Below are 15317 nucleotides of genomic sequence, written 5' to 3'. Positions count from 1 at the left end.
CTTGCCTCTTTAATATTCATTTTTGAGAAAATTTGGTTTTTACATGGCAAGCTTTACTTAATTTTATTTTTTTCCTTATTAATTGCTTCTTTTTTTTTTTTTTTTTTTTTTTTTTACTATTTGCTCAGCTTTCTACATACCTATCTCTAACTGTTCTCAACACTTCCAAGAGCACCTCTTTCAATACTATTTTTCACTTGGCCAGACACATCATGACTTTTGTCATTTCTCTTCTCTTCTGCATGAGCACCCCATTCAATGCCCACGTGCAGCCTAGAACTCTCCATGTGTTTTTGTTTTTGAAATTCGTGTTATGGTGGAGATGTCAAAGACAAGGAAGAGTCACATTCTATGCCAGTGCTATCCCTGGCTTTGACCTTCCCACCTGGGGTTTTTAAGGTGGTACCTATGTGTGTGGCTAACGCTCAGGTGAAGATGCAAAGTTTTGAGTTCCAGCCAAGTTGATGGGCACTTTGCCGCAGTTGCCCCCATATGTTGAGAAAACAAAACTACAGGCTGGCTCTTCTGCTAGTGCTTGGTCACAGTGTATACCAGTTCACCTCCCTGGAGACAAACGCCATTCGAAACTGGGTTTTCAGGGCCCTGGAAGTATTGAATGAATCTCTAAACTTCTCTAGTTTCTGTGGAGGGCCAACTTTTTTTATTGGGCTACTAGAAATGTCTGTACCCCAAAATACATTGGAATCAAATTCAGATTTTTCATAACTGCTAATGAACTCTTCATATTTGATATTTGATCTCCACATTTGATATTTGATTTACATATCTCTATATTTGATCAGATTTTCTCAGATGTTCTTTATGCCTGCTGCATGGCTATTGTCTTTAGATTCTCCTTATCTCATCATGGAAGTCCTCTATTCTTTGTGTCTCTTGATTCACAAAGTATTGTGTGTGGGATCAGGGTATGCTTCTATGTGGTTAATTCGCTATTTTGGTGGAGCATATCTTCAAGGAGCTTCCTGAGATAGGTAGCATGGAAAGTAAAATGTTTGTACTTAGCCTTCTCAAAAATCATTTCATTTTACCCTTACACTTGATGGATAGTTTGTGTATAGATTTTTAGTTTACAATCCCTTCCATTTAAAATTTCAAAGGCGTTAATTATTATCCTTTTCTTTTTAAGCCTCTATTATTGCTGTTGAGATATTGTTTGAATTCTTATCTTTTCTTCTTTGTAGTTAATGTACATTAATTAATTATCTGGAGAAACCTTTAGCATCTTCTCTATGTTTCCTGTTTTCTGAATTATTATGATGTTGTCTCACGCTGTAAGTCTCTTTATTTCTTGTCTTTCTAATGTGGAGATTTGTTTTCTTCAGTTTAAAGAAATGTGTTGTATTTTGAATAACGTTTCTTTTCATCTCTCTCTTTTCTGTGGAATTACTGCTAGTTAGAATTTGAGCCTGATAGGTTAATCACTTAATTGTTTTTAACAATTATAAGTTTTTTTTGTTGTTATTGCTAATTTGTCTTCAGTGAAAAGCCATTGTTACTGACATGCTAGTTCATAATTTTTTTTTCTGTTTGTTTTTGTTTTTGTCTTTGAGACACAGTCTTGCTTTGTCATCCAGGCTAGAGTGCAGTGGCACGACCTCGGCTCACTGCACCCTCTGCCTCCTGGGCTCAAGCGATGCCCTCTATCTTAGCCTCCCTAGCAGCTGGAACCACAGGCATGCACTACCACGCCCAGCTAATTTTTGTATTTTTTGTAGAGACCGGGTTTACGCCATGTTGCCCAGATTGGCCTTGAACTCCTGAGCTGAAGCAATCTGTTCTCCTCGGTCTCCAAAAGTTCCAGGACTAGAGACATGAGCCACTGTGTCTGGCTCTCCAGTTTATAATTTTTGACCATATTTGTTCTTGTTTGTCCTTTTTTGAGCAAAACGTGGGAGATCCTTATTTAGTATAGTGATCATTTAGTGATCATACAAGTTACAATATTTTAATCTTATTTATCATTTGCTCATTGCTTTTATTTTTGGCTTATTTTACTATATGTGTTTTTATTATTTATAGACAAAAATGTTTATTATTTATTTGAAGCCTTATGGCTTCTGATCTTGCTTAGGAAATTGCCCCTCGTATTCCACTAAGCCTGTACAAATCTTACTTGGATTTCCTTCAGACATTTTTATTATTCCATTTTTAAATTTCATCTCCTTAATTAACCTTAAAATTATTTGGTATATGGTAATGACTAGAAGTCTAATTTTCTTTTCTTACTGAAGAAAATTATGGCAGAACTATTTGATAAACAAACCAACTTTTTCTATGGAATGAAATATCTGTTCCATTGGAATTTATAATAATCATTTACTTTAAAACCATATATGGACTGGTTAAGTTATCCATTTGCCCATTTATCTATTTGTCTATTTTGTGTAATTTAATGTTGTTTTGAATACAGAAATTTTTAATATCTGATAAAACAAGATTTTTAATTTTGGCAAGCTACATAGCACCTGTAATGTAAATGGTGTTATTAGTTGATTGCCTATCATCATTAAGTATTGGATGTTTTCCTGCCCAAACCATTTAAGATAGTCTTATGAATTTAAAATGTTTTTTCATGAAATAGCTCTGTAACCTTCAATATCAAAATAAAAATGTTGGCAAGTACAATGGTAAGAGTCAGGTGATGTTAGATTAGCTATCTGTAGATTCTAACTCTTTTTGATAAGTTGACTGTAAAACTCTACTTTGAATGGTTTTATTGCTCTAGGTCTCTGTTTTCTTGACTATATAAGGTGGAAATTATTATTTCAATTATTCCATATCTATATCTCCTACTGTCTTGTGACAAATGAACCAGACAATGTGAAGGCATTTAGAACAAAATAAACATTATATATTTGTGATATTTACACATCTTTTGTTAATTTTCTACATCTATACTAAGAAAATATTCTTGGCTTATATTTGTTGTGTTATTTGCTAAGTTTTAGTGTTCTTATCTTGATTCAAAAGCCTCTCTCTCATAAGTAAATCAGAGCAACAACTCCCAATGCAACATTTCAGAGACTTCTAGGTAAAGAAGACATTTCAAAAAATATTGAAAACTACAATTTCAGATATTAATCTCTGAAAGTCTAAAATATTCTGGGCTTTCATCAAGCAATTGACAATGCTTTGATGTGTGCTACGATGAAGAAATACCCAAGATCACTTCCAGAAATTTAATTCATTTAACTTTTTAGTAGTCAATCGATACCCTCCAGAGATGAATCTGGCTTAGATTTGAGACACAGATTTTAAAAAAATATTTCAATAATAGGGTATTTTCCAGTAAATGCCATTAATTTTAAATTCCCAGTGAATAATCCAGGACTAGAAATAAGTGACACTGGATTTTAGATTCACTTAATTTAGGAAAATGTGATAAGGTGATAAGGTCCAGGGAAATCACACTCCAAATAGGAGGAGGCTTTCCCCTTGCACCCTTTGCTCTAGCTTCACTGAATAACTTCTCTCCTATATACCCCCAATCTTTTCTTCCATCTGTGATGTTCCTCATGGTGTTCTGCAGTCTGAACTTGGCCTCATTCATTGCCACATGTCTAGACCTTGTTCAACTTTCAAAGCAGTCACTACTTGTAACCTCTTTCACAAAACCATGCTCCCCACCATCACTTCTACAGATGCTGCCATGCTTTTCAATGCTGAAATTCCAAAGCATATAATTTTCCCTCTGGCTTATATATTTTTATTGTAATTATTCTTTGCATCATGCTTATTAAAGCCCCTTCTCAGGATGATTGTTAAAATACACAATAGGTGTGGTACAGTCACCAACCAATCTGAATGGACCCTGGCTGTACACACTTGGTTCAGCAAGCATGCTTACTGGCTGCTGATGAAATAGAACCAGTCATACTAGATGGACAGTATGCTCCCTCAGATCAGTACATGTACTGAATTGATCTCTGTAGGATCCAAAGTTTTAATATAGTGTTTTGCATATAATAGATACACTCATATATAGCACTAATCAACTTTGGAAATATAAGAAAGGTAGCACAAGTATTGGGAAAAATAAGACAGCAAGGTCACATATTTGTGGAGTGAATTATTGGATGCTATAATAATAGCTGTTATTATACTCTAATTGAGGATCTTCCATAATGGTTTCATATTTTCTCTTTGAGAGTAGAGCCTAGCAGATTTCCAGAATGTTTGAGGTTTATTGGTTCTGGAAACTGAATTTCCATTCTTACTGAAACTAAATTGGATTTTATAAAGATACTTAATAAAATAAATGATTTATTAGGGGTATTTGTTCTTCAAAGGTATACAGCCAAGAAAATTAAACTTCATGGAAAGTTGTGATTGTAATACTTTTTAAAGATGATGAACACCTGGCTTAGGAGACTTCATGGATCAAGGCAGCTACTACATGGATGTTCACTGGCAAAAATATAACAGTATTAGATACATCCATCTTAACTAATGGAAGGATCAGCTAGCTTAAAGGATGTAATTAGATGTTTTTAGTGTAAATTGGGAAAACACTCATCTGTACAATTTGAAAGTCTAATTGGTTTGATTTAAATCTTAAAGAAAAGTGGTCTTGTATAGCTCTCATTGTCGACAAGTGCACAATATTTTATCAATCCTGAATAATAATCATTTCTTTGGATGGGATCAGAATGACTTTCTCTCACATATATTTCTAATTTAATAATAGCTACAACTTAAAGGATGTTAACTGTGTGCCAAATACAACACTTATTTTCACTTTACACATGCAGTTAATTAAATTGTGGAAATTCAATGATTGATTAGTGGAGATAGTCTGAAAAATTATTACTGTTTTATACTACAACTTAGGTCAGAATCCCAGAACCCTTCATAGAGCTCACATTCTGACCCATTGAACTAATCTCATGCTGGGATTAAAATTCATAAACAACTTCTATGAATAAGGTAAAACATTATTAGAGAAAATGACTAAGTGGAAAATTATTGTTTTTAAATTAGAAGCAGAATAAATGGACTTGCTTAATAAGAATAACAAGTACATGGCTATTTAACATTAAAAATACTCAATAACATTCTCAATAGAAATTGCAACCCCATAAAACATTACTTTTTACATTCTGAACTCTATAAAGCAAAAGCAAGAATAAAAATTGTATGTGAACAAACTGTCTAAAAGTGATTACTTAAAATCTATGATATACGCTGGATTAAAGTATGCTGTCCTAAAGCAAATCTTTGTAGATGAGTATTTCTTAGAGTGGACTAAGCTGTTCATAAAACAAAGTGCTTAAATGAATAATATAAGTACTCAAGATGAAGTGGAACATTTCAAGGATCTATAATTTCAAGAAAACTGTGCTTATCTACAGACTCACAGTGTTTCTGATGTCTTGGTGAAGGATTGAATGGAGGAAAAATACAATAAAAAACTATATATTTTGTCTAAAAAAAATTGAATTGACTCGTTTGTTTTTGTTCCCCCACTAAATTGGCTGTTTATGTTCACTGACAACAAAAGGAAGTAAAGATAATTATTTGGATCACTCAAAACAAACAAAACACTGATTATACATATATCTCAAGTATAACACAAAGTTGATTCCATATTTCTACGTGGGCAAAACAAAATCTTGCACTTTGCATTGATGTGTCCTCCTATCTGCATAGAGCAAATACATTCTTAATCATTTTCTCCTCACTGTGTTTATATGTTCTTTCTAATTTAAAATTGCCTCTGAAAGTCTAATATTATTGCAGTTTTCTTCTCCATATTATTAACTTTTTAAAATATTTTGCTTATAGTGATTCATGCCCAATTCATATAGCTATGTAGATTATAAATTTGATTATTGTCAAATGTTAATAGTAACTCAGTGAAAAATAACTTGTGCAAAATGTTGCTACCAAAAGGGCACTTGACTATAAATAACACACATTATATTACATATTCTATCTTGTTCCCATCCTCAACCCCCGCCCCTCTGCTCAATAACTAATCTAAGATCAACTGTCGATCAGGGTCAGTTCGCTAAAGGGGAAACATATTGACTCATAAGTTTAAATAAAAATAAAGTCGCCTCTGATTGGCTCCTTCTTGGAAAACAAGCATGTTTTGTGTGGGACTGATATGAAAGAAGAAAGCAGTATTAGGATGAATAATTTCTGTTCATTGACAGCTGTTAACATTTATACTAAAACAATTTTATTTATAAACTTTAGGATTCAAGAAAGGTAAAATTAAGTAGCTAAAACTAGGCATGAATTGCTTCTCTATATATCTAAATTCTAGATTAATATGAAAATCAATAGCTGCTAATCGTATAGATGATCATATTTGTTATTCATTTGCTCAACAAATATTCTCTAAGCAACTCTGTGGGCAAGGCTCTCTGCTAAGTGCTGGGATACCAAGAGGAATAAGCGCTATCTCTGGTTTGAGAGTTGTTCAGCCTTATGGAGGGGACAAAAATAGAAATAGGTAATTTAAATCAAAGAACAATGATAAAATATGCAAATTCTGTCAACTGTGTGTGTTAAGAGCATAGAAGGAAAAGGAGGCAAAATTGGGGAGAGGGTGAATTAAGTGCAGGGCATACGTAGTTTGATGCATCCATGTAAAATATTGTGCTGGCCCTATATTTATGTGCTCGCCCTATACTTAATGTGCTCTCAGATGCATTCTTCGGTCTTTTCCTTGCTTTCGTCTCAGAGTAGCTGCACTGTACAGTTTCCCAGACCTCTCTGTCAACTGGCTTCCAGTTGGTTTTGATCAGGCACTGGCAGAGATTGGAGAATGGGAGGAAGAGAGAACCAGGATATTTCTCCCCATCCTTGCCTGTCTCAGGATATGTTTCTGGCATTGTCTGAATTTCTTTCATGTTTCTTGCTCCCAGAAAGCAGGCTTGTCCTGGTTTCGGCTCTCACTGTCCTCTAGCTTACGGGGACAATAGCTATTTTTCTGCTGCTTCACTATCCCCCACTTAATTTCTCAGCTTCTTTCACGAGTATATCATCAATTGCTAGTCATTTGTTTCCTCTATTTCAAATATTCAGAGCCATTTCTAGTTTCCTGGTTGGACACAAATGCCTGACATACTGAGTCTAAATTCCAGGAGTTTGCGCAGCAAGTTTGGGACTAATCAACATATAAGAGAGAGTTCATGAGTGTATACAGAGATAGGGTAGGTAAAAAGATTGGTAGATTGAGGGTGCAACCCTGAGGTATATAGCAAGAGATAAAGGAAGCATAGCTTTTGAAGGAGTCCAAAGATTAATTTACAATTTTGAGTAGAACAAGAAAAATGTGGCATTCACTTAAGCCCCTGAGAAAACCTAGGTATCACTTAGACCCAGCATTTGTCAGATGAAGTTTTTGAAGATAAATGAGGTCACATATCTAATAAAGACCAGAATTGAAACCTAAACCTGTTTCCCTATGTAGAGTTCTTGTGATAACACACCCATTATCATGGTAATAGTGTGACATTTGGTGTCATTTTCACTTGTTCTGTCCTTGTTCTATGTGTGCACTTCAGTTTCCTTTTATATAAAGCCAATATATGTTATTAGTTACCTCATAGGAAATTGTAAGAATTAAATGAGACAGTGCACGAAAAGTACTTAGAATAAACTACTTAGAATAGTTAAATGTATTGAAAGAGGTTGGAATGACACATGAAGGACAATAGGGCTACTAGATTTTATTTATTTTATTTTTTGAGATGGAGTCTCCCTCTGTTGCCCAGGCTGGAGTGCAGTGGCGAGATCTGGGCTCACTGCAAACTCTTCCTCCTGGATTCAAGCAATTCTTCTGCCTCAGCCTCCTGAGTAGCTGGGATTACAGGGGCGTGCCACCACGACTGTCTAATTTTTGTATTTTTAGTAGAGATGGGGTATCGCCATGTTGGTCTTGAACTGCTGACCTCATGATCTGCCCGCCTTGGCCTCCCAAAGTGCTGGGATTTCAGGTGTGAGCCACCGTGCCCAGCCAGGGATACTAGATTTTATCACAGTATTATGAAAGGTAAGCTAGTCATCATAAAGCTTATAGATATTCTTTTTATATGTTTGCTGAAGTTAAGGATTTTTCACATTTGGTAATAATTTATTATTTGTTTAATAAAATGAAATTTGAACTTACATTTGGTTTGTCTTTAGAAGTTAGTTTAGCAATTAATTTTTCTGTAAAATGATTTTTACACCATTAATTTCTTCCCAGCTTCACATATTTAAGAATTTCCACGGACTTAAATGAGGTTCCATGATTGATTTTCTATTTGCATGATATTTTAAACAAAATACACATTATATTTTTAAGTTCAAGATTTCCCTCCCACCCTGGGAAAGTCTTCTGAGTCGTTTTCGTGTCATCCTTCTTATTCTTCTTTCTCTTTTAATTTTTCAGTACCCCAAGTTACTTCAATGTTAAACACAAACGAGAAAATTGGGGAATTGTAAAATGAATACAAAGTCATTCTCATTTAACAGATAATGATATCTTACTACCTATTGCTTTTGCCATTAGTATGTAACATTTAAATTCATATTAAAAGAAAAACAACTAGAACACTTATACTGTAGAATGCAGATTCAGCCAAAATCCAATATTGTAAATTTTTCCTTACCTTCAGTGTCTGCTAGTCCTACTCCTACTCCTGGCTGTTTTACAGGCTCTTGTCCATTCTGTCCCATCTTCCCTCTGTTTAGAAATAAAATAAAATGATATATTCAGTTTTGATCTCATGAATGCAAAGGAGGCTAAATTTGCATAAATAAAATGACATTGAAAGTAATGGCAAAACCTGCAATTACTTTTGTACAACCGAATATTTTCGGACTTGAAATAATTATTTGAATGGCAAATACATATACAGTTAATTGCTCTATATCATAATTTTAAAGTGTGAACTTGTTTATTATTCCTATTCAGGCCAAACAATATACCTCAACATTCAGTAATTTTTATTTGTAGACTCATTTATCAAAAAATAAGACAATCATGACATTTAGAAATTTTGTTTTAGAATTTTTTATTTATTTCTAACTCAACAATGAGAAGGTGCTTTATATTTTTATATGTTGTACCAGTTTTTTTGGTTAAAAAGAGCAATATTGAATTAAATAATATATAAAAATGATATTTTAATAAAATATTTCTTATTTCATGTATTTTTTTTTCAACTCCTTTCTGTGTTTTCCACTGCGTTGAGCAAACTGGCTTTTGTAGTCAGGCTGCTTGGTCTCTGCTTCTGGCTTTGCTGTTTCTTGCTATGTGTAATGTAAGGCAAAGTACCTGGTCAAGACTGTTTCTCCTTTTGTGATATAAAGATAATAATATTAGCTACATTTGGATTATGAAAAAAATCACATGAAAAATGAATAAAAACGTTTAACAGAGTGCCTGAGAAATAATAAGCATTCAATAAACATAGCATATTAACAGGTAGGCATGCTCATAGTAGCCTTAGAATTCAGCCAAAATTTGCTAATCACTTTTAGTTTTCAGCTTCAAACTTTTTGGAAAGTCAACTAGATGAAGAATTCATGATACTTTGAGGATTGTAAGCTTAGAATGTTAATAATTTAACAGCTTAAAGACAGTAGGCCACTTCTTATTTCTTCGGCTAGAGAAAAAGCTACATGGCACATGAAGAAGTCTGGAATTTGCCTCTTTATATATGCTTAGATAGGGTGTTCTAAAAAGATGGAATAAAATCTAAAGTGTTATAGAAAGATGCTTGAACAAAAGAGCAGCTTGATACTGCACTTTGTAGACAACACTTCTAGCATAGTGGGATTTACTAACAATTAATTATAACTTTCATAGGAAGTATTTGGTTTGCTGGAGCTGCTGAAAATGTAACCATATTTATTTCTTAATAATCCAATTATATCTTACTTGAAAACTGCTCTAAAGATCCTCTTATTCTACTTCAGAGAAGGTGCTGAAATGTTTCTGCACATAATAAAAGAGGAACACATGCAAATTCAGAAATTATTTTATCTCAAAAGCCATTACATTGTTCCATTATAATAATTGTAGGTTAAAGGTTTAAGTACAAATTTTTATTAAGTGTGTATGTGGGGGACCAAGTTCATGCAAATTAAGCAATTTCCAACATTTCTGTTTTACCATATGTATGTTAAACCATGGTCTGCATGGTCAACGTCTGCATACATATTTAAGCAATACACAAAATTTTAGCTTATGTAATTGCTTCATCAAGATTCAAGACAAGCAGTTAAGAAAAAAAAAAGAAAGAACTCTGCTCTATCTGTTAGCATTAGAGAGGAAAAAAAGCTTAATGGCAGTAATCTTACTTTTATCAGTACGCTATGCTGGTAGAGTGAGCCAAAACATACCTTGTTACTGAGCCAAACTCTATTGAAAGTGAGGGTCTTTTTGGTATTGGTAATCTAGTAGATCAGAATACTAAAAAATTAATATTCTTATACTATCCCAGACTTTTAAAAAGTAGTTACTATAAGTCTTAGTAATTGTAGTACAACTACATTTTGATAATTTTTGGCGTTGTTCTTGAGTCTTAGACTTTATATGTTAATGGTGATACCCAGCCAGTCTTTGCTTTCAATTAAAACTGATTTTAACACAGGTGCTTAGCCAATATGTATAGTAAGTACATTTTGAAAATTATACAAAAAACTTTCACAGGATTGTGAAGCTAAATTAAGTGCAAAGGAAATGTAACTGCGAGTCGTGCGAAGGATGTGGTTTCTCTGAATTCCCAATGACTACACTTTAGCTCAGAACATTCTGGCTATACATTTTATAATTTATATTTTTAAACAATCACTAGATATTTATTAAACACTTTTACTAGCCCAAGCAATAATTTTATTAGATACAATGGGAGATATAAAAGAACTGCCAAATACTACTTCTTACACATATCCTGTAATGGTTTTCAAAAGTAAATATTCGTTGTGCTCATATGGCAAAGCAAGAGTCTCCTAGACAGTTGTGAGAAGCTTTGATTTACAAGAGACACAGGAAAATGGGAAAAATCAAAATTAGAATGTGGTATATATATAAAATATATAATCTACTTATACTGCAGTCACTCAGATATTGACAAGATGACGTATTCACTTTTTGGAATTATAACTTTATCATCAGTGTTAAATTACATATTTTGAAAGGTGCAGAAAAATTGGAAGGATAACAAATTATGTGTGGCTTAAAACCTTTCTAAATTCACATGACATTTACAGCTTAGAAAGAAATTTAATGAATTTGTAGAAATTCTTTTCTGTCAAATTGGATCATCAGAAGTCAAAGACCAATGGGATTAGATTCCTTTTAGGAAGAATTTCCAATAAAATAGAACTGATTAAGTACAAGTAACTCTGTTGAATCCATAGACTAAATCTCATAAAAGAAAAGAAAGCTAAGATGGGCAGGTGATACAATAATAATTTGCTTAATTTAAATTGAAAAAAATGTAGTTCAAAACAACAAAATGAACTCATTTTTCACTGTAAAAATCCATTTTCCCTAATGCTTTGCTTTTATAAACTGAACCATTATCCAAATATTATAATTGTTGTGGACATCAGAAGGAAAGATTTACAAAAACCTTTATTTTAAAACAAAGAGAAATAGGAAATCCACCCCCTGAAAAGTCTTCACTTAGCATTGGAGAAAATGAAAAAGACCCTTTCACAACCCAGCTCAGGGTTGGCAAGCTCTGCAAAGTGCCAGTTAGTAAATATTTCAGATGGGCTGTATTCTAACGACTTAATTCCGCCCTGCAGCACAAAAGCAGCATCAGGCAACACAGAGCTAATGGGTGCGGTTGTGTTCCAATACAACTTAGTTTATATTCACTGAAATTTCAATTTCCTATAATTTTCACGTGTCACAAAATATCACACTTCTTTCGTTTTTTCCTACACATTCGAAAACGGAAACGCTGTTTTTAGCTCACGGGCCTTAGAAAACCAGGTGGTAGACTGCATTCGCCCTGGCCTAAATCCTGGGACCCGGGTGGCCCAGGGGTATTTTCAAAATCCAGAAGACTAGTTAATGGGGAGGAGAAGGAAAGGTCAGGAAGTTTGGATTTTGTTATTGGAACAGACATAATCTACATATTTATCTTAAATGCCACCAATATGACCAAAGAGATTCTAACACGTTAAGTCTGCTAAAGTTTTGCATTTGATTTGCAAAATGACTTTTTTTTTTTTGAGGTTTAACATTATGAACGACTCTTATTCCAAGAGTACCTACTCAGGGACCTATGCACTACTCGGTATTTGTTCTAGAAAGTATGGAAACACTTCGAAACCTTCAATATTAATTGTAGAAGGATTTGTAGTTGAAAAGTCTGTATGATTATTCACTATGTCCTCTTTCAAATATGATATATGGATTCTTTGAATATGTTTAAATATCTCCCGATTCAAGGTAAATTAATATATGTTTGTCTCAAATACCAGTAATGTTTGTATTTGGTCATTATGTGATTAAAACATTACTGTATTCCTGCTGAACTTTATTCTGGCATGGCTAAGTGATTAGCAGTTTTAATATCAAATACAGATTGTATTGATTAAGTTCTGGTAGTGACTAACATTTATCCTTAGAATTAACTGAATTATCCAATCTTTCTTGAACTATCTATCTTTTCATAGGCATTAACAGTTCAAGTGTCTCAGGGACAATGACTCAGAATTGGATAATTGTCTGGTTATTTCCTGTTAACTGTTGAGAATGCCTTACTCATGACGCTGAGTAAGCTTTGTAGTAACAAAAAGAGACCCACTTACATCCTCGGAATAGGAAATAGATTAGTCTCCCCTGCAGTGCTGCTGCTTCCTTCACTGTCCACGCTATACCCACTGCCAAAGCTGCTGCCCGAGGAGCCGGTGGACACAGAGCTTTCTGCAGGCCGGTGATTGGGAGGCTTTGCTGCATGGTGTGGGAAGATTCAATACCACAGTCAATAAATGAAGCTGACATTGATCTACAAATGCATCATTATACATCTTCTTAATTTACATGTGACAAGAAACAACTACTGAAGAACTCTACATTTTTCAACCTGCCTTTTCGTTTCCTTTACTGATAATGAACAGTGGCAACAATAAATTATTTTACTGTTTTTATTGGACATCAAGGAAAAACAATCACCTTTAGGGAAAAAACATTTAATTTTTGGACCAAGTTAAATAGTATGTAACTATGCTACTATTATTATTTTTGTGGTTTCTTTGTACAGTATTGCAAAACTGATATGGTAAATAAAAAGAATTTTGGCTTTTTCATGGAGAAAAGAATTTAGAAAGACTTGGGTAGATAGAAATGGCAAGATAAAGAAAATTGCTTAATTTTTTCCTATTACTAGACAATAAGCTGTTTTTCTCCTTAGAAACAAAAATGCAAAATAGAATTTTAAGAAGTGATTGAAAATTCTGTTTGTTTGTATGTACCTCTGCCTACTATCTCCAGCAAGTTTTTAAAATTTAAAGATATTTGTTTCTCTTCAGGCATTTCCTAGTTTATCACTGAGACTTGTCTCAAGAATTTCCTAAGTTTGATATTTGAATATAAGAATCCATATTCCCATACAGACATTACAAATTTGTGCAATGAATTATGCAGTAGGGGTATAGTACTAATATTGTTGGCAGACTTAAGAAGAAATTTTGATGCAAAAAGAAGGAAGATAAGGCAAGTGTTTCCCTTATTTTACTGGGGAGAAGTTTTTTAGTAAGTTTTTGAAATTGTTGATATTTGTCTTCTGCCAGAGAGAGTGAAATTTTTGGTCACATCGATCTGGTTTTGATTCCCAACCCACTCTTTAGCAACTCTACACAGCTTTTCTCATTTGAAAACAATGGAGTCAGTAATGCCTACCTTGTAAAATTGTGATTATGAGGAGTGAGATATGTAGGAGCCCAGTAACTTACTCTTCTTCCTCTTGTGATATTATTTGTCACATCCCCACTCTTCTCAAGGGCTTTACTATCAATGGCTGTTTCTTACTGTCTTTGAGCTTAAATAGTCTTTGACAAGGAATTTAACTCTATTCTCTTCTAAATCTAGATGTGTTCAAACCTACAATTCTACTTAGAGTCTTTTTTCTTCATAAAGGCATCCCTATCCCATCAGGAGTTTATTAGCCAGTTGGATAGAGTTGTACTAATGGGTGAACAGTTGATAATCTTTTCATGATCCTAAGATATCTACATATTTCTTAAGGATATGTATAAAAACACAATGATTCTTAATCTGGTGGAATTTTAACTAATATAATAACCAAATGAAGTGAAACACATAAACATTGTGTGGGAAACCATTTGAGGACAGGAAATCCGCCATCAAGGTAGCTAGGATCAAGTCTTTCAAAGGATTTAACTTTTCCCCCCATTTCTTCACTTTTTCAATTTCGGTGGTAGCAGGTTCTCTAAAGCCACAAGGAATTTTTATATATATTCCAGTGGCAGTAGGATCCCTTCCCCAGAATAGGGAACAAGAAAGAAATTGTTAATAGTTAGTCAATTGTATATCAGATGTGTATAAGTTAGAAACGGCTATTTAGAAAAAGGTGTTCCTAACTTATAGACATCTGATATACAATTGACTAATTGAACTGAATGCTGTTAAAGAACAAGTCACCAAGGAATTGCTAGTAACCCACAGGACTAGATTTGTGGAAACAGAATAGTTATGTTTCTGAATATTTTCTTTATTTTATGTAGAAGAAACCCAGATGATGTAGTTAGTGTTAAAAAAGACTTCTTAAAAGAATAATTTTAAAAATGTAAAGGTAATATGAGTAAGATGTAAAATGATGGACATTTATAAAGTATATTAAAATGCATAACCTACATAATGAGTCAGATTAGTCAATTGATTATAAACAAATAAAGCTGTCATACTTTTTGACGGGATTCTATAATCCAATTCATAATTTTTAGTATGACATTGAATGGAAGACATTAATTTCATCAACTGGAAAATCACAATTTACTATTTTCAAAGATAAACCTTAATTATTAGACACTAATATTCAATCAATTTATATTTATTAAATTAAAATAATTTTAATTCAAGAGCAACCTCACAATGAACAAAAATAGCTACATTATAAAAATGATTTATTATCTATGTTTCAAAATAGTCCATCCTTTGTTTTGTCAACTTTGGTTTTACCTGATGCAATTTTTAGTTCTATTCCTCTGCTGGAAAAGTTGAGACGTGTACAGAATATAAAATAGCATAATAAGAAGAAAGAAACAAAGCTAGAAATAAATTTAAGAAAAGACAGTTTTTTTTCCATCTTGCCAAT

At 33.3% G+C, this 15317-nt stretch overlaps 1 protein-coding gene across 1 annotated transcript in view; it reads right to left on the bottom strand.

Annotated features, from left to right (window-relative positions):
• PCLO (piccolo presynaptic cytomatrix protein) overlaps positions 1-15317 on the bottom strand; it is a 403634-nt gene that overhangs the window by 33972 nt on the left and 354345 nt on the right. The window contains exons 21-22 of the mRNA XM_054495632.2: positions 12793-12934; positions 8628-8701 (exon numbers count right to left, since the gene is read on the bottom strand). Of these exons, the coding sequence (XP_054351607.1) occupies positions 8628-8701; positions 12793-12934 (216 nt within the window). The remainder of the gene's footprint in view (positions 1-8627; positions 8702-12792; positions 12935-15317) is intronic.

Source organism: Pongo pygmaeus, chromosome 6 (genome assembly GCF_028885625.2).
Source record: "Pongo pygmaeus isolate AG05252 chromosome 6, NHGRI_mPonPyg2-v2.0_pri, whole genome shotgun sequence".
In the NCBI taxonomy this organism is placed as follows: domain Eukaryota; kingdom Metazoa; phylum Chordata; class Mammalia; order Primates; family Hominidae; genus Pongo; species Pongo pygmaeus.
The sequence above is the reverse complement of the archived record's forward strand: the minus strand, read 5'-3'. Positions and strand labels throughout refer to the sequence as shown.